The sequence below is a fragment of the Stegodyphus dumicola genome, chromosome 5 (assembly GCF_044657685.1).
Source record: "Stegodyphus dumicola isolate Sdum_Otavi_A_Nest chromosome 5, ASM4465768v1".
In the NCBI taxonomy this organism is placed as follows: domain Eukaryota; kingdom Metazoa; phylum Arthropoda; class Arachnida; order Araneae; family Eresidae; genus Stegodyphus; species Stegodyphus dumicola.
Window position 1 is genome coordinate 46,278,335 of NC_140772.1, and position 21,437 is coordinate 46,299,771.

At 32.8% G+C, this 21,437-nt stretch overlaps 1 protein-coding gene across 1 annotated transcript in view; it reads right to left on the reverse strand.

Moving 5' to 3' along the window:
- Nmt (N-myristoyl transferase) overlaps positions 1 to 21,437 on the reverse strand; it is a 51,340-nt gene that overhangs the window by 23,248 nt on the left and 6,655 nt on the right. The window contains exons 2-5 of the mRNA XM_035349932.2: positions 17,035 to 17,143; positions 12,713 to 12,860; positions 4,446 to 4,576; positions 3,094 to 3,185 (exon numbers count right to left, since the gene is read on the reverse strand). Of these exons, the coding sequence (XP_035205823.1) occupies positions 3,094 to 3,185; positions 4,446 to 4,576; positions 12,713 to 12,860; positions 17,035 to 17,143 (480 nt within the window). The remainder of the gene's footprint in view (positions 1 to 3,093; positions 3,186 to 4,445; positions 4,577 to 12,712; positions 12,861 to 17,034; positions 17,144 to 21,437) is intronic.

A 21,437-nucleotide genomic window follows, 5' to 3' on the forward strand; every position in this document is an offset into this window, starting at 1 on the left:
GTTGAGACCTCCCACAGAGGGCGTTGTAGCACCCCTTAACTGTGTGAGAAAAGTTTCGATTTGAGCCAAAGTTGGCGTGGGTTTTGAGAATTTAATGTGAAGAGCTGTGTAACAAATATTTATTATGTTATCTGTACTATATAATATAATGTATATAATGAAATATGTTTATTTAAAATGTGGAGCAATTTTGAAGGAACATACATCACATTTTTTGGAGCTACTAGTCCTTAGACCATTTCCTTCAGAAGGACTGTGACATTTGCTGGCAACTGCAAGTTCACACAAAATGGCATCGTGCTTCAGTAAATATTAAAATAAATGATATAGTAATGATTAAGGAAGATAACACACTCTCCTTAAAATAGAAACTGAGACATATCACCAAAATTTACCTAGGTAATGATTACAGAGTTTGTGTTGTAAAATTAAAAACTGCAGATGGTGAATTCAAAAGAACCACTCACATTCACAAACTGTATGTATTACCAATAGACAGTTAAATATCATGAAAAATTTTGAACTTTGATATTCATTTGAATTCTTGAAGTTTTAATGTTATTATGTTATTAATTAGTTATGTTATTAATTTTGTGTAATTCATTGTTTACATTTATATTTTTACTTAGTATTACCGTATTTGACGGCATATAAGATGCACTTTTTTTCCTAAATTTGATCTCAAAAACGTTACCTGCGTCTTATATGTGAAGGACACAGTCTTATACGTGAAGGTAATTGCATTCAATAATTGTTTATTTGGGTTTTACGAAACGTGAGAACTAAAAGAAACCACGCTATTGAAACTTTTTTTCCTTGTGTCTGGCCGTCTAAATACACTGAAGTGACAAAAGTCATGGGATACCTCTTAATATTTTGTCAGTCCTCCTTTTGCCCGGCGAAGTGCAGCAACTCGACGTGGCATGGACTCAACAAGTCGTTGGAAGTCCCCTGCAGAAATAGTGAGCCATGCTGCCTCTATAGACGTCCAAAATTGTGAAAGTGTTGACGGTGCAGAGTTTTGGGCACGATGATGTCCCATAAATGTTCAATGGGATTCATGTCTGGCGATCTAGGTCGCCAGATCATTCGCTGGAATTGTCCAGAATGTTCTTCTAACTAATCGCGAACAATTGTGGCCCGGTGACATGGCGCATTGTCATCCATAAAAATCCCATCGTTGTTTGAGTACGTGAAGTCCATGAATGGCTGTAAGTAATCTCCAAGTAGCTGAAAGTATCCCTTTCCAGTCAATGATCGGTTCAGTTGCACCAGAGGACCGAGTCCATGCCATGTAAAAACAGCCCAGACCATTATGGAACCACCACCAGCTTGAACAGTGCCTTGTTAACAACTTGGGTCCATGGCTTCGTGGGTTCTGCGCCACACTCGAACCCTACCATCAGCTCTTACCAACTGAAATCGTGACTCATCTGACCAAGCCACGGTTTTCCATTTGTTTAGGGACCAACCGATATGATCACGAGCCCACGAGTGTCGCTGCAGGCGATGTCGTGCTGTCAGTACACTCGAGTCGGTCTTCTGCTGGCATAGCCCAAAGAAAACAAATTTCGCCGCACTGTCCTATCGGACACGTCCCTCGTACGTCCCACATTGATTTCTGCGGTTATTTGACGCAGTGTTGCTTGTCTGTGAACATTGACAACTCTACGCAGACGTCGCCGGTCTCGGTCGTTAAGTGCAGGTGGTCGGCCACTGCGCTGTCCATGGTGGGATGTTATGCCTGAAATTAGATACTCTTGGCACACTCTTGACACTGTGGATCTCGGAATGTTGAATTCCCTAACGATATCTGAAATGGAATGACCCATGCGTCTAGCTCCAACTACCATTCCGCGTTCAAAGTCTGTTAATTCTCGTCGTGCGGCCATAATCAGGTCAAAGCCTCTTCACATGAATAACTTGAACACAAATGAAAGCCCTGCCAAAGCACTTCACATTTATACATTTTCTACGCGATACTACTGCCATCTGTATATTTGCATATTGCTATCCCATGACTTTTGTCACTTCAGTGTAAGGGTGCGTCTTATATGCCGTCAAATACGGTACTCAATTATATGCAAGAACTGTTTAATCTAGAAATTATGTGTTTATTAAGAATAAAGTTAAGTAATAATTTCATGTAAGAGATAGTTTGATGTCCTTGAACAATCATCCATGGGAAGCATGTTGAGATCTCCCATAGAGGGCATCGTAGCACCTCTCAACTGTTTGTGAAAAGTTTCGATTTGAGCCATAGTTGGCGTGGTTTTTGAGAATTAAGTGTGAAGAGCTGTGTGATGCATATTTGCTATGTTAACTGCATGTATATAATTAAATATGCTTATTAAAAATGTGCAGCAATTTTGAAGGAGCGTACTTCACATTGTGTCTCAAAACTTGTCTGTATTTGTAAAATTAAAAATAATAATAAATCTAACAAATCATATTTTAAAAAGTCTTGTTAATATTCTTAATGTAATCATCATACTTAAGTTATTTACACAAAATCATTTGTATTATGATTATGTGGTGTGCTGTAAATTATAGTGAAAATGTAAGGGGTGTCGATGAAGAAAACCACTCTTTTAAAAGGCATCGATGCAAGGAAAAGGCAGGGATTTCCCTATTGTAAAGTATTTTGCCTTTTCTCATTATCAATAGAAAAAATACTACATTATTAAATTTAACATCAAATTTTGCCAGTCTCACAACCTCATGATAATTCTCGTATGCAATATCCCCACATTGCAATTAGCTGTTGCATATTCAGTGTCAATTAGGCTAATGATGTAGATTAGATATATCACTTATTTTAAACAAAAAAATGAAGTTTCAAGTTTAATATACCATATACCATTTCCTTAATATATTTCATTCTTTAATATTGCAGACACCATTTCCTTAATTCATATCGTTAACACTTAAAAATTAAAATAATCTAAATGTAAAATAACACACATAACATGAACACAGTATTAAAATATGTAATAATTTATACAAAATTTACAATTTCAAATGTAAAATCGTGCATACATGTTTACAAAGGAAATGTATTCAATTATGATCATACTTAAAAAAAATCATTACCATTTCAGGAAACCTGGAGAATAATCAAACCTAAACATGTTATCATCATCTTCAACATAATTTTCATTTAAAAGAGTATAAAGTTCCAGTAACTACAAAGGGGGAAAAAAAAGTTTACTTCAAAAATTTTATTCAAATAATGCCATTTTATGAGCACTACAAACACTTCAAAAGGTATCAAACTGAAAAAAATTCCCATTGATATAATACACTGGCCAATGATTTAGAAACTTATGAGATTTTCATCTGAATGCATGCTAAGGTTGAAGTATACAATTTTTTTTATGACGTCAGTTACATGTGGTTAGAATGCTAGTATAAGTAAGGTGTAAGAGTGCCTTTCACAATGAATGATGCAAAATAGGAAAAACGGCAGATCTTTCAGCATTTGAAAAAAAGCTTATTGTTGGTGCCCATTTAGCAAGGGCCTTGATTTCGAAGACAGCAAATCTCACTGGGTTCTTAAAAGCAGCCACATCAAAGGTTTTCAAAAGTAGAAATCAGAACTCGCAGCCCTTATCTATAAGACATTAACTACGGTTTGAGCACAGTCTTCCAAAAGAATGATCGGCGGCGTCTCCAATGAATTGTACAGTAGAACAGAGAATCTACTGTGCTTCAACTGACACAGATTGTCAACCTAGGCTCTTCCCAACAGATTTCAGCTCGAGCCATACACAGAGAATTGCAGTGGACAAGAATGCATAGTCGGGTGCCTGTGAGAAAGCCATTCATTTCTGCCCGACATGCAAGAATTCGTTTGCAGCAGTGTTGGGAAAGAAGACACTGGTCATTTGAGGATTGGAAAAAGGTAATGTGGTTGGATGAATCGTGCTACACCTTACTTTGCACTGATGGAAGATGCCAAATTTTACGTGAACCCCATAAAATCATCTTACCTTACTCGCACTGTGCAAGGGCGAGGATGCACAATAATACAACTATATATCATGCCAGAAATGCTCAAAATTGGTTTGCAGAACAACAGTCTGACTTCCAACACCTTCCCTTGCTGAATAAGCCGGATCTTAACCCCATAGAAAATGTATGGGATGTGGTGGAACATTCAACAGCTTCTCTCGTCTTCCATCTAATTTACATAATCTAAAAAGGTGAATAGCCAATGCATGAAATTCTCTGGACGTAAATGAACTCCAGAAGCATGTAGACTCGATGCCCAAAAGAATGAGAGCAGTTATCTGTGCAAAAGGTGGTCCAATAAGATATCTCGGGTATCTAATTCATTGGCTACTGTGTGTATTTAGCCAGTGTGGCATTAAAAATGAACAGCAAATATAAACAACTTAAATCTGACATATTATTTCATTTAAAAAAACAATAAAACAGCTTACCACATTGGCATTATCAATATCAAGAGTGTCCCACTGAAACCCTTGAGGTAAAGTAAGAGGTTCTTTTCTTATATCTTCAATACACTTATCTGGCTCTATTGGTTCATTTGCATCAGGGCTTATTTCATCTCCTACCAGAGAAATGGAAATTCCTCAAAATAAATTATAAGTAACAATTTTTATCCTAATGCTTTATTTGGCATGACTGCTCAGAAACAACATTTGTTTTCTCTATTAGCTCATTAATATACAGTAAAAAGCCCCAAAATATGTATGTCCAATGTAGGGAATGATCTAATATCCAAATCTTTGGACCAATAGCAATTTTTTGTGTGTGTCAAAAAAGAGAATGAATCAGATTTAGAGAACAGTGTCTTGCTTTAGTGTATGCTTAATGCTTCATGCATATATAGTAGACATTTTTTTCATAGTACAGCACATGGATGGATTCTTAATTTCACTTTGCTGTTAAATGAAACACCTCCATGCTGAAGAAATACTTAACATAAATCAGCTATAATAAAAAATCTGGCTTCATAGCTACCTTTTTGCTTGGTATACAACTTGAATACTATCCAAGTTCATCACTGATTTTACACTTACTGAATAACTTATAGTCTGACTACTGATATAACTTATATTAACTGGTGAATCATTTCTTATTATTTGTTGCTTTCATCAAGCCAACTGCACAGGGTAATGTAGAGTGCTGACAAGGAGAAATTTCTTTCCATACGTAAAAAATAGATTTTGCAAATGATATTCACAGGCCAAAAGATTAAATTTAGTATTGACTGAATTAAGAATAACTAATTTGTTCTCCAGATAAGCCTTTGGTCTTAGATAAGGCCAAAGCTTATGTGGGATATAGATATAACTAAACTGATTCCAGCTTTATGTCCTCGCTGCACAATAGAAGCAAGACAAAATTTGCAAACAAAAAGTGAAATTTTCCAATTAACCTTTTGAAGACGGGATGGCCATTATAGTGGCCATAAAGTCCTCTCTTTGAAAAGATGGGGTTGTCCACTTTAGTGGCCATGCCTTTCCCCCCCCCCCATTTTCCAGGCTGAAAAGTGAGGTGAAATGTCAAATTTGACGTCCCTGGGGTTTTAACTACTTATCTCTTTTAAAGGTCTTCCTTTTGCGACATAGATGCACCCCTCTGAGAATCCATTAAACTACACACAAGAATCTTTTTTGCAAATAGGAGGTGATTTCTTAACATGGGAGGTAGGAAGTAAGAAGGAGTCGCCCTAAACAAGTTTCTCCGTACCCTGCTCTGAAGCACCGGCGATCCCTACGTGGTGACCAAAACATTGGGTCATTTACCATTGAGTTCTATGGGATTTGACGCGTTCGGGTGTAAATATTTTGTAATTACGTCGCAAATATACATATAAATGTATATATTTTCTTTTTCTACAACACTTCAGAGTCCTAAGTATGTGAAAACAACATATTTTTAAACAACATTTCATTCTGAATGGAATTAAATGCTATACTTTTCACAGGACAGTTTTCTCAGAATGGTTTAATTTGAATGAAATATTTTCACAAGTTTTCGTTAATTACATTAGAAAAAAAATTAAGGTAATTCAATTTTATTCGGTTAAGGTACAAAAATTAAGATCAAAGTTTATTGTATTATTAATATTAAAATTATGCATTATTTCTTTTCTATTTATAGAGCTTCTTCCTAAAATACTTTCTTAAATATGACATGATTTTTTGGCTTCTTTTAAATCGAAAAATGTAAGTCAATTTATAATTAATGCTCTATTCGGTTCATTTTAAATTAGAGAATTATTAGGAATTAGCGAAATGCTTTAAATAGGTATTTCGCTAATTCCTAATAATTAAATAGGTATTAAATAGTATTTGACTTTCTCTGAACATTTTTTTTTTTTTTTTTTTTTCAAAACTTGTAACTGAGTTATTATAAAATGTAAAGGGAATAATTCTTTTAATTATACTTATCAGATTTTTTTTTTTTTTTTTTTTACTCTCCATTTCAACAATACATATTCCAAAACTCTTTATTACGTTCTTAAGTGCGCATCTTATAGCATTTGCTTTACAATACCTTTTAACAGATTGCTTTCTAATACGAACAATTCTTGCTTAAATAGTTTTATAACGTATTTGTCAACAGGATTTCAATTTATGTTTACAATTCAATATTAAGGTTATTATATATTTAGATAACATTTATAATCATTATAAATTAGATACATTTAATCATTAGATTTCTTCACAGTACTTTCACAGTTGTTTATAAGTGAATAAATTCTTCATTTCAAATACATTTATAAATAATTTAATGAATATTTAAGTATTTTGTCAAAGGCAGATACATGCTTTTTGCAAGCACATGCATAAATACCCGTACATATTTCCTATTTATCATTTCCGGCATGTGCAAATCTTTAATTTCTGTGCATTCACTATATTTTTCGTGTAAAGTAATTTATATTAATTTAGCATACACCCGAAAGTTTTACATAAAAAATATATATGAATATAATTTGAATGAAAATTATAAGTATTATTTTTAATACCCACTCAAAGGTCAGTTTTTCTTCAAAATTCCTCCACGATGGCATCTCTCTCTTTAGGCAGATAGCCCTTGCATGCGTTACTCTATTTAATAAAAACTTAATCTGACCTATGTGCCTAATTACAAATATTTTAACATACATAATTTTATATTTACATTTAGCCATCAAGTTTCAAACTTTTCAAATCTTCTAGAAAATAAATTTTGGCAGATCTCTTTTAGCAATTTTCTTAAAATCTATATTTTTGTAGTGCAACAGCTTAGAATTTTATAAAACAAATTCATAATCAAAATCGCTGTTGTTAGTTATCGAAAAATAACCAAGATATGATTTTTGCGTAAATGTCAGTAAACTATACAAATTGCTATTATCCATCACACTATGAATGTTTCTTTCATGCGAGACTGTCCCTTTTTCGATTTCTATGGAACTGTCGTGTGTCGAAATATTATCAGAATCTTGTCAAGCGAGCTTCTGAATGTAAACAAAGAACACTCCGTCTGGTGACCCAAGCTTCAAAGCAGTGCTTCACTTCTAGCGCGGAATGGCCCCTCCTCCCTTTCCTACCTCCATGTTTCTTAAAGAGGGGAAAGCATTCGGTTCAAGATTCCCCGTCCTTTGGTAGCTTTTACTACTACCAAAGCCCCGGCTTCAAAAGGTTAATGGAATTTTTAGGAGAAGTTTTAACAAATGAAGATGACATTATAGAAGTTTATCTTTGCAATGGTAATGCCCCAATCATCAGTCAACTAATGAATGCGGTAATTTGTAGTATGGTTTTAAATTCAGAAAATATCATTACGAATAGTGAAGAAAGATAGGTTTCTGAGAACAAAAGATGCTCAATTAGTGGGAATATTCAACATTGCAATTGCAGGACTCAAAAACCAGAACCTCGTATCTGAACAAGATACAGTCAAGAGTCGTTAATTCGGACACCCATAATCCGGAATGATCTATAATCCGGACCTCAAAGCTACAAACTTTCTGCGCATGCGCCGCGTTCACGCATGCGCACAGGCGTTTCCGAGAGTGCATAAGACCCTTACAGCTGCGAATATGTTTGTGCGCATGCGCGTTTAATGTGTAACGGAGTTATACGCTAAGCTAAAGTTATCTAATTCAGTTAATGTTGCAGATTGCGTTGTTCCTTAATCTTCGAATTGGATCCGGCTTATTATTTTTTGCAGACTGTTAGAGCAATTTTATAAAAGTAAGCTTGAACTTTCGATTATGTCAAATAGAATTTCGGATATATATTTACTACAAAGCGAAAGTATGTTTTGAAATCCGAAATCTGTTTATCAATTTCACGCTGCGGCAGAGGGGGGGGCAGAAACGTCATTATTAGATTATGATAGATTAGAAAGATTATGTCAAATAGAATTTCCGATATATATTTACTAATATGTAATTTGTATCTACAAAGCGAAAGTATGTTTTGCAATCTGAAATCTGTTTATCAATTTCACGGGGATTGGAAGTTGATCTGTCAGCACTATCCTTAATCTTCAGAGCAGATGTTTTTATTTTATTTGGTTTATAATTCGGTACTAAGTGTAGTATTTCATCTCGATATACTCCATCTTTGATATAATTTAAATCAAGTTCCTCGTAGTTATAATTCGCTTCCGATAGTGAAGAAAGTGACCCAGAGGTTATTGAAAACGAAAACATTTTGATTGACAAATTAGTCGGCATTCTCAACACAGCAATTATAGGACTTGAACAGCGGAACTTTGTAACTAAACAAGAAATTATGTCTGTTTAATAGAATTAAAGAGAAAGTATTATCACATGAAACGAAGCAACTTACATTGAAGGAAATGTTTAATAAAGTAAACAAATAAATATTAAGCTTTTTCTTTTTGTAAATTTTGATACCCTTTAGATCATAATTGTTCTTTATTTCATAAATTACGGTTTCATATTTTTAATTTTGTAATTTCTGCATGCCATCTTACCAGATTTAAACTGATGATCTATAATCCGGAAAAATCGATAATCCGGAATCGCCGAAGTCCCGATGAGTCCGGATTAACGACTTTTGACTGTATTATGTATATCTATAAAGTCAAAGAGAAAGTAGTACCACAAAAATGAAGCGATTTAATTAAACAACCTACATTAAAAGAGATGCTTAATAAAGCAAAATATAAATACTGATTCTCTTAAAACCATAAAAATTTCATTATTTCATAAACAACTATTCATATTTTTAATTTTATTACTTCTATGTGTTATGAGATTTAAACTGATGATCCATAATCCCTAAAAGCTCCAAATATTTATTGATAGCATTTTAAATATTTAATGACAGAGGATCACTTTTTTCCCTTCCAAAATTCTACATTTGCTTTGCATGCAGTCACTGAAAAAATGTAACAAAATATAAGTTTTCTGCAATACTGAACAATCAATAACCTTCATTGGCACTCTGCCAAACACCCAGATATATCTAATAAGTTAAAAAAAAAATGAGAATCTGAGGGAATTGAAAAATACTTTATTCTCTAATTTTTTCTTTCTAAATTAATTTAGTGAGGCAAGTTTTTTTTTTTTTTTTTTTTTTTAAATTTATTTCCCTAACAAGAAAACCTCTTGTAACTATTAGAAACTTTTCCCTCTTTTTTTTATTATCTGCTTTTTGAAAAGGGGAAATAAAAACAAAGAATCCTGCTTTAGCTGAGCAGCTCACTTAGCAAACCTACTTCTTTGAAAAATACACATATGTTTAGAACTATGGTTAGAAAGAAGTTAGATGACAAAACACTGGGCATTATTTTCAAATGATTGAAATGCTTTTTTTCAATAGTTTGAAGTTTGTTTTAAAAGCTTATGGCTTTACAACATAAAACCTCTACTACATGAAATTCTTTCTAGAAATATATTTTTATATATGCTACTTACAATTTCCAAAGAAAGAATTATCATTCAACCTACACTACTGTTGTTCACTTCATAATCATTTATAAGTAACACTTCTATAGCTTTCATGAAAAGCATCAGATGAGAGCAAAAATCAATTAACATATTAGAAAAGACCTGTTATTGCTTCTGGAACAAGTTTAAACTGCTGGTCTTTTTAACTGCAATAATATGCATATGACATATATGGTCATGCAAATGATAAGCAATACATACACACACATACATATATTCGGTCTACCGAGAAGTTCTGCCCGTTTCTGGAATAAAACAAAATACAAATTTTCCTTACAGTCAATAAACTTTATTAAATAATATAATTGCCATTATTATTAATGAATTCTTGCCAGTGTGATGGCAATTTGGATATGCCATTTTTGAAAAATGTTGTATCTTTTGATGCAAAAAATTGAACCAGTGCTTCTTTGATATCTTCTTTCATTTTTTGAATTTTTTTCTCTTCAAAAATTTTTGTAATGACTAAAACCAGAGATAGTTGGAGGATGCTAAGTGCGGTGAATATGGTGGAAGGGACTGAATTTCCCAGCCTAGTTCTGCAATTTTTAACGAGTCCTCAAATTAGCATGTGGCCTGTTATTATCATGACACAGTATGATGTCCTTCCTATTGAACATCACCGGCCCCTTTTTTTGGCCTGCTGTCTTTAAATTATCCAGTTGCTGACAATACTTCTCCAGAGATAGCTTTTCGTTCGGTTTTAAAAGCTCATAATGTATTCGCCCTCGAATGTCCCACAATATACACAACATTCTTTCATTCAGAGGTTAATTTGGTTTTAGAGGTGAAAGGGATAGGTTTTCTGGGTTCACAATACAATATGCCATTTTCCTTATGATTTTTTTGTAGTTAATCCACTTTTCATCACCAGTTATCATCTGGTTCAAGAAGGGCTTGATTTTGCTCCAAAGACGCAGAGATGTGCATATGACAACTTGGTCATCCAAATTCTTCTGACTTAATTCATGTACCACCCATTTTGAATATATCCACACGATCCTACTTTTCGAATATGATCCGAAATGGTTTGCTAAGCTGAATTAATCCTTTCAGCGATCTCCGATGTTGTCAGAAAAGGATCTTGCTCCAACATGGTCATAACAACACTACTGCCGATCAACGATGGTCACCCAGAACGTGGCTTATCAGAAAGGTCGAAATCTTCTGCATGTCCTATCAGAAACTGTATCTTCAACAAACATTTTCAATAAATTTCTACATGCTTCTGTAGTATTTCTTCTTTTTTGAAATTCATATAAAATACCAGTGGTGTAAATGAACTTTATCAGTAGTCATGGGTACATTATCGCTTCACACTTAAGACCAACCTGAATTAACTTTGTTTTAGTTAAATTTGCTACGTCAGTATCTATATATTAAGCAATAAAAATAGAGAGCCGAACATGCGTCAAATAAATATGTGCTTACGTGTCGAAAACTGTTGCCACAGAATGGACAGAACTTTCCAGTAGACCGAATATATAATATATATAAACAATGTTAAAAATTAAAGAGTTTTTTATACAAGAATCTTATATGCTCATTGTTAGCATATCTAAACATACTTTATGTAAGTAGACTTGAATGTAAGATAATAAGGTTCTACTCTTATACACCTGCTACACATTTTAACAGTACTACTGTTAAAATAGTTTTATGTGTTTAATTATTCTTGTTTACACACAGAGATACATATACATAGTCTCCAGTTGCTATCGTTGGCTCTAGACATGCGACTGGCTTCTCTTTCAAGTGGCCGAAAATCATGACAGATACATAATGGAAAAGCAGCCGCAATAATAGCATACAATGATACTTTAATTATCTTAACTAAAAATACAATCTTATATGTTTTTGAAAACACTAGGAAAAAACCAAGCTAGATTATAGTATAAACCAGGGTTGGCCAAACTTCATGTCAGTAAGAGCCGCATGTTTGAATTCAGGAATATTCGAGAGCCACATCTAGATTTTCTAAAAGCCACAAGTTCATATTTACATCATTACAGAAGTAGTGAAGGTGGTTTTAAATAGAAAGAAATCCATGATAACTTTGTAAAAAGAGTCTACACTAATTAACTACTTTTTTTTGGACACTGAATAGTTTTAGTTTACCATATTTCTTACATATATTTTATATGCACGAGCCGCACAAATTGACTGAGGCTCGCGAGCCGCGCTTTGGCCACCCCTGGTATAAACTATTGGTTTTCAAACCATTTTGCATATAGTGTATAATAACTTCATGCTAAGGATATTTATCTTAACATTCAATATAAAATAAGATGAACTACATAATATATATAATAAATACTTTGATTATTCGCACCCCCACTGAAAAGTAGCGAAAATGTGTTGATGAAGCAACACACCATGTCAGCAAAATATATTTATGCTGCAATTCATTATGTCGACAAAAAGTATTTATGTGACAACACAGATATGCGCATAGCACATATGCATATGAGTACACGTAGATTTGCACTTTGAATTCAATGGTATTTTTTCTGATTAGAATTTCTTTTTGTACAGAGCATATTTTTTCTCATAATGAATCATAATGGACCTGTAAAGTTTTCCAACTGATGAAATAATTGCTTTCTTGTGCAATGGTGTTTTGCCCAATAGTAGAGTTGCAAAAATTTATAATCTATCAAGTTGTACTTCTTAAATGAGTACAACTTGATAGTTTATTTACAAGTAATATTTGACTTCACATGTTTAGTTTCTGAGCTACAAAACATTATTCAAAGAATTTACCTATTTTTGGTACTGGCTGAGTGTCCCAAAATTCAAAATGTTTCCTTGCTGCTTCTTCATGCGTTTTTGCAGGACCCTGATGAATCATATTTAGGTTCAAAAGTTCCATAGCCTTTTTGATTTCTTGCAATTTAGTTGCTGAAAGACCCTGAGAAAAAAGAAAAAGAACTTGTGTTTTTTATAGATAAAAATATTTTTATAGTGAAAATTTAATACATTTGCTGCCTTGTTCTAGTGTAGTGGTATTTCAAACAGTGGGTCAAAACCCCATACAGTATAATCACAAGATGGATAAAAATTGCAAAAAATATCTGAACTGATGGTATATAATTAAAAATTCACATTTACGTAATTATGAATTGATGTCATGAAATTGTTTTTTAGGGCTGTTTGTATTTTATAGACTTTATATAAACAACTATAAAGTTTTAACACCACTGCTCAAGGACTTAGTTTGTTCCTGCATACCCATTAGTTTTACTGTGACAAAATCAAGATAAGTTACATAATTACTGACTTAGATAGAGTTTTGCCTCATATATCAATTAGAAGAAATTTCAGATTACTTTCTGATCAAGTTATTTCATCATATGTATGACAATTAAATGAGACTTTGTCTGGCAATGGTATGATCTTCTACTATGATCAGTTTGTTTTAAGTACAGTTTTATGCTTGTGTCTTGAATTTTAATTCTGAAACTTGTAAGCCTATATCTCAAATTATCTCAATATCACCTTTATCTCAAAATTATTTTAGGTATTAAACTGAAATCTGAATTGAAGATTTTTTAATGGTAAACTTTTCTGAGGTATTAAGATTGTAACTTGAAGTTTATAGATTGCAGTCTTTTATAATTTAATTTTTTTTATCAGCTGATTTTGCCAAACAAAGTTATTCATAACACATATACACACACGTGAAATAAATCAGATAAAACTACATATATATATATAGTGTTTTGATTTTAACATTTATTAAATTCTTTTTTGTATTTATAGGATTATTTGAAATTTATTACTTATGAACTTCAGATTTTGAGCTTTGTAAAAAATCAGTTCTAAATTTCTTACTTTATTTCTTTACTGATAATTTTTCAGCAGCTTAATGAATGAAAATACTAGGCATGATTTTATTAATTTTATTACGTTTTTAAAAAAAATTTTTTTGTAATTATATACATACGTAATATACTAAGTGAATACTGAGTCACGAGCATAAAGCATACTAAGCTATGATTGGTCAATTTAGTTTCAGTTACCTTCTTGAAGAGTGTTTGGAATTTGGAATGATCTTGAATTTGGGAGAACAGATGAATTTAGGGGGGAAAGCACCAAATTTAGAATGTTAATTTTGAGGTCACCAATTATTTTTTAAAGCAGCCATCATATTTTGTTATATCTTATATAAATGAAATAAATCAGGTGAAACTACAACTTTGCATGGGAAGGTGCTTCAAAGGGTACCATACATAATTCGATTTGCATGAAGACTAACATTTCATTTATATATTACAGTAAATTTAGTGTTACACTTTACTAAAAATTTGTTTTCAGTCATTTGTGCACCATACATATTGTATATAAATATATGTACATAAAATGTTGAAAAAACTTTCATTTGCAGCAATAAATACATACTTTACACAACACATTTTATAAGATGCTATACTTTTTGTGAAATTTTTTTTTCTTATACTCATCTTCCTGATGTGCTTTCATAAGTAAATTGATATGCCTTATACTACAGATAAGCTCATGATAAGTAGGTTGGTAAATGATATAGAAGTACATTCATAAGTGGCTCGATAGACATGTACACACACAATGAATAAACTCATAGTTGGCAGCAAACAAGTTAATAAAAGAATTAAAAGCATTCTATTACTTTATACAATGTAGAATAATAATAATAAAAAATTCAGTTTTTTTGCATTCCAATGTATCAAAATGCCAAAATAAAATGCTTAACATCCTAAGTTAATTTTTCTTTAAATGAAAACAAACGTTAGTGCTTAATAACACAAGACAATAAGTAAATACTTATAATCTTTTAAGAAACTACAATATTTAAAGATAAATTATGTCTTAAACACGAGAGTTAATTAAAATTAGACGAACTTTTAAAAAAAGTTTCCTAAAAGTTGACTTTTAGGAAGATTCCATTTATTAAATCACTTAAAGATTTAACCAAACAAACAAAAAATATGCTCTACAATTGTATATAGATTTATTATATATCTCTCTTTAAACCTATATCTAACACGCATTTTATATTTTTCCTTATTTAACTGGCAACAAAATTCTGTCAAAATCAATTCTCAATGTACTAAAATAATTAATAAACATATAATTCCTGTTGGTTTTACTAAAATCCTTTATACAAAGTCATAACTTTTCTCCAAATAAGATGCCTCAGAGTCTTTAAGCTAACACATATATCTACCAGAGTTTATTTGCAGACCTATACAGTCAATTAATCCCTATATTATATGGAAACTGAAATGAAAAACAGTACAAACACTATCAGACTTGAATACTGTGTGATAAAAAAAAAAAAAAAAAAAAAAAAGAAAGAAAGAAAAATATATGAATTAACATTCAGTGTTTGGAACATACTGATAAGCAAGAACTGATGATTATTGTATTTGCACCACCTGATACGCAAGTTGTGCTCATAAACACTAATAGGGCTATATCATATAGTAGAAAAGGTTAGAGTAGATTGAAGGGTGCCCCTTGTATTATCGCGAAGATTTTGTTACATTTATGGGAACCTGAGTAGTTGAATGGGTAAAAGTATATTTACGATTTTTGGTGTTACATGGATACCGAGTTTGTGCAATTCTTTTGACTTGCTATTTTGGCTTTGTGTAACACCAAAAATTGCTGCTACACAAAGACAAAATAACAAGTCAAAGAACTGCACAAGCTCGGTATCCATGTACAAACTGATCTATTTTCACTTTAAAAAATCATCACAAAATTGCACACTCCCTTTATCCATGTACACATCGACCTATTTTCACTTAAAAAACATCAGAAAATTGCACAAACTTGGCATTGCGCACTCCCTTAACCTCCATGTACACATTCATATATCTTCACATAAAAAGTCAAAGGAGCACCCCAATTCTAGGTAAAAGTATATTTACGGAACATTCAATACTCAGGTTGCCATAAATGAAACAACAACTTCGCAATACTACAAGGGGTACCCTTCAGGCTACTTTAACCATTGAATGTTATGAAAACCCTATTATGATGTAATCGGTTACGTGACTGCCATAAATTTTGAATGACAAGAAAAACATTTGTAAGGGCTTGTAATGTGTGTTGGTTAGGAAGTACATTTTTGTTTTGTTTTGTGGTTTAGATGGTAGAATGGCTGAATGTGGTAAGATTAATTTGAAGTTTCTGTACAATTTGGAACGAAAGGGGAAAAGTGAATTAATCGACTGTTGTGTAAATAAAGGTTTATTTAGTAGCCATTATAATGTCCTGTTTGTAGGAAGGAAATACATTAGTTGAACGTAGGAGGATACTTTTATTTTTGTGAATTTATGTGGCGACGCCGATATACGGATTCTAGTTCAGATAATTATAGGAAGTTTTTGGAAGCTGTGTGCCACAGACTGAAGGACCCAGAAATTTCTAAATGAAGTGGATATTTGCTTTGTATAGTGCTTATATGAATAAGATGAATTTCCTTTTTTATGTTATTTTATTGTTTGATTCAAAATGTAATTTATTGAGATGGTTTTTTTTTTTTTTTTTTTTGGCTCTACTGTAGAATTGGGTGCTCCTTTCATTTTTTAAGTGAAAATTGATGGATGTGTACATGAATAAAATCAAGGGAGTGTGCAATGCCAAGTTTGTGCAATTCTCTGATTTTTTTTTAAGTGAAAATAGGTTGTTGCGTACATGGATACCGGGTTTGTGCAATTCTTTGACTTGTTATTTTGTCTTTGTGTAATTAACATGTCAATGAATTGCACAAAGTCGGTATCCATGTACTGCCAAAAATCGCCAGTTTTCGCCAAGGGGTACCTGAATATATTTTTACTGTAGAAAAACATGAATCACATTTATTGACATAATGTGAAGTAAAATATACAACAATATGGAAATTAAAGCTAACCTTACTATTCCTTACTATTTAAGAATATAGAAAACAAAGTTAGAACTGAAAAACAAGCCTTAAAACTTAAAATTTTAGTAACTTAGTATTAAAATTATCAGTTAATTTTTAGTTCATAAAATAGATGTTAACTTAACAAAACATTTTATTAAATCATAATTACAAATGTACGATGCAATATTACCCTTAGGTCAGCAGCTGACATATCAGGAGATTCAACAACTTCAGGGGCAAAATCTTTCGATTTTTTCTTTTTCTTTTTCATCTTTTTCTGCTGACTTCCAGGTAGAAACCTACAAAATGGTAGCAGTGAATACATATGAATATAAAATAACATTATTTAAAATTTCAATACAAACATATTTCTAAAAATCACCTTTTTTAAACAATTAGTCACAGTCTGTTCCAAAATATTTGAAACATTCATCAAATACACTACAAGTTGAGAGGGCGAAACCAAAAGCATAAAGCATATGGCCATCATTTATGAACTGATTGATTCTAAAACACTGTACCCAGTATAATGCAAGTTATTTCGGTACTTTTCCGTTTCACCGGCGCAAATCTCGCCAAGCAGACTTTGTTGGCGACAACATACAGTATACACATAAAAAATGTTAACAAATGTTAATTTTAAGAATTTTATTTTGAAGGCATAAACATTTTAATAGGGTTTAAAAATTTGTAAAAAGACATTAATTTAAAAATTTACTATGCTTTCATGGTTCAAAATCCTGATTCGCCGGTTCGTATCACGTGACCCCAAGCGATCTCATGTAAACTACGCTACAAAAATCTAATTCTCTTAGTAATTATCTACGTTAATTTCAAGTTAAATCTTAATTTGGAATACAAGTTTAAATGCAAGAATTACTTTAATTCGTACGAATAGCTTACTCATAAATTATGTAAAACCGCAGTGCTTTACTTCGCTAGTGCATTCTCATTAGAATGGATGAATTTAACCTTTGATTTTGCCTTTTCTATATTTTCGCACTCGGATGAGCGGTGTGATTGCATTCTAATTGCCTTAATTACCGCGAATTGTCTTAGGGGATAAAATTCAACTATTTTGTAAAAATTCTATGTAATAGTATGCCAATATTGAAAGAAACAATCAATCTGATAAAAAAAATGGCTGCGACTTGTTTTGAAACTGAGGCGTAAAGGTTACCAGATATTCCGTTTGGCGTCAGTTGTACCATTATTGGTGACTTTAGCGTTTGCGCCGGCAAAACGGAAAAGTACCGTTATTTCTTATAATATTTTCTAATTTTTAACACTGCAAAAAAGATATTGTTTCACTATGCACATTTCCTGAAAAATACATATTTTGTCATTAAACTGTAGGCACAAGTTTTGTGCATTAACAATCCAGTGAAATAATGCAGAGTTGCATCTTGAATAACTTAGTCTGTTTCTTACTAAACAAGAAGTCTCCATGTAGCATTACTTTCTACTGGAATATCATCATAACAAATATTTTTTTTCCCTGTACCATTTGGCACTTCTACTTTCAGCAGTTTGTTTTAAGTATGGTTTTGAATTTTAATTCTGAAACTTGTAAGTCTATCATACCTTTATCTTAAAACTATTTTAGGTATTAAATTGAAATCCTAATTGAAGATTTTTTAATGGTAAACTTTTCTGAGGTGTTAAGACTGTAACTTTAAGCTTATAGATTGCAGCCTTTTATAATTTGATTTTCCTTATCAGCTGATAAAGATGAAAATTAATTATGATTAAGATGATTGAAATTCAAGACGCATATCCTCGGATTCCAGAAAATTCTCCGAATCCATCAATACCATACTCATCTTTGTACGACTTTAATCGGCCGAGATATTAAATTAAAAACTGCGGAAACGTTAATTTCCGCACTCATTCTTCCGAGTGGCAACAATAAACTATCGGTGACACACACTTAAGCCGCTTATATATATAAAGATGTGTGTGTAAAAATTACAGAGTATATGTATTAAAAACATAAACATAGTATTTATTAATTTAACTATCATAATTTATTACAAGTTTAATTATTTTACTATCATAATTTATTACTAGTTAATTAATGTGGTAAAAGTTTAGCCCGTTTATTGTTCTTTTTTGACGCCAAAATTGGTGCCAGGAAGGTACAATTTCAAGATGGCCGCTACACAAAACCAAAATAAGAAGTCAAAGAATTGCACAAGATCTGTGTCCGTGTACACAGCGATCTGTTTTTACTTAAAGGATGTTTTATCCTAGAATTGGACAAACTAGGCATTGCGCACTGCTTTAAATATGTCCATGTACACATCAATCTATTTTCATTTAAATAAAATCGGGAAGCTAAAACAAAGTTAAAACCATCGTGGTAACCAGAAGTGAGGTTTCATTGCCAAAATTTAAAAAAAAAAAATGTCGCCAATCGAAGGGTCACCCAATTCTACACTAGAGCCATTAATGCTAGTATAACACAATGAGGCACACTGTTATTTATATAAGCTCATAGTTCTAAGAATTTATTTAAGGCAGTGAAGAATAATCCATCCCTTACATATGTATGGTGATTTCCGGTTATGTTTTTACCACCAATCCTCGAATTCCATATCACAGATTATGTTCTTACTGCATTAATATAAATATTAACAAGACATAGTGCACAATAAAAATTAAACTTTATTTAGGAACATCGTGCATACTCCCCGACAGCCTGCCTGTTTCGCTCTGCTCGCTACTCGTAAGAAATTTCTCCTCTAGGGTTGCCACACTTATCGGAGGGCGCAAGGCGCGCTCCTTATCGCCATCACCACAGAGTTTCCCCCCAGTTCCTTTAATGGCTATTCAAAGGAACGACATAGGTTATGAAATCATCTCAGAGTATCCGAACTGTCGGGTATTTTTACATGATTACAAAATTAGAATATAAAATTAGAAAAGATCAAAATGAAATTCAATATATAACAAGGTATTGACACATATAATAAACATGAAATAACAAGAAATATGTTAAGATATGAATTTAAAAAAATGTTTTAAATTGTTATGTAAGAAGCAAGTTTCTTAGGGAAGTGAACATGTCTTCCCGATCTGGTGACAGTTTGTGTCTTAGAGAGTTCGTTTGCAGATTTATTCTACTGAACTGTCTTTAAGTCTTTATTTGTTTTCAGTTCAGGCAAATTAGAGTCCGAAAGCAAATAGGCTGGTTTCACACGGTCTATAGACACAGTAGATTTCAGACCGTTAACATCAATTGTGAAAGTTTTGTCTGTTCTAGAAAGGACTTTATGCGGACCTGTATATGGTTGGCACAGAGGTGGCTTTACTCGATCGACACGTAAGTATACATGCGTACACGACTTTAAGGTAGCACTTACATAACATTTTTCTTGGCAATGTGCAGATGTTGCTATTGGATTCAATTGTTGCATTCTATGCCTAAGATGCGTGATAAATTGTGTGTCATATGCAGATATCTTAGATGACGTTATCATATCACTAGGCAGCTTGAGAGTTGTGCCGTACACCAGTTCAGCACAAGATGACTGTAGATCTTCCTTTACGGCTGTCCGAATACCAAGCATAACAACTGGTAGTGTTTCAGTCCAGTTATTGGTCTCGTGAGCCTTCAGAGAAGATTTTAAATGTCGATGAAGTCATTCAACAATGCCGTTTGACATTGGATGATAGGCTGTTGTTGTGATTCTGTTCGTACCTAAAATGCGCGTAAATTCTGCAAAAAGTGCGGATCTCATTTGAGAACCTTGGTCTGTTGTTATGATCGATGGGCAGCCAAAACGAGATATCCAACAGTTGAAGATGGCTCTGCAAATGGTTTCCGTTTTCATATCCGGGATGGGAATGGCTTCAGGCCATCTGGAGAATCTATCTATTAGAGTCAAAAGGTACACATTGCCTTCTGATGGAGGTAACGGTCCGACGATATCCATATGGATTTCTGAAAAACGTGCATCAGGAAGAGAGAATGTGCCCAGTGGTGCTTTAGTATGCCTAGTAATTTTCGATTTTTGGCAAGATTCACAGGATTTCACCCAATTTTTGATATGACATTTCATATCGGGCCATACATAACGAGTAAGCTTCGTAGTAGCTGCAATTCCTGGATGTGACAGATTATGCAGATGATTAAAGATGAGTCTGCGAAAGGAATTCGGAACAAATGGACGAGGAATGTCTGTTGATATGTCACAAAGAATATTACCATCAGAATATTGGCACGGTTTAAATTCCAGTTTCAAAGATGATGTGTTGTTTTTGAGAAGGTCTTGTACCTCCGGATCATGCCGTTGAGCTTCCGAAAATTTTTTAAAATCCAAAAATGGAGATTTTGTTATGGAATCAATTTCGATTCTTGAAAGAGCGTCAGCAACGACGTTTTTTGAACCTTGCACATGCCTAATATCAGTAGAGTACTGAGAAATAAAATCTAAATGGCGCAATTGTCGAGGTGAACATTTATGAGGGTTCTGTTTAAAAGCGTATATTAACGGTTTTTGATCCGTATAAATTATAAAATTTCTGCCCTCTAACATGTGTCGGAATTTCTTAATTGCAGAATAAATAGAAAATAATTCCCTATCGTAC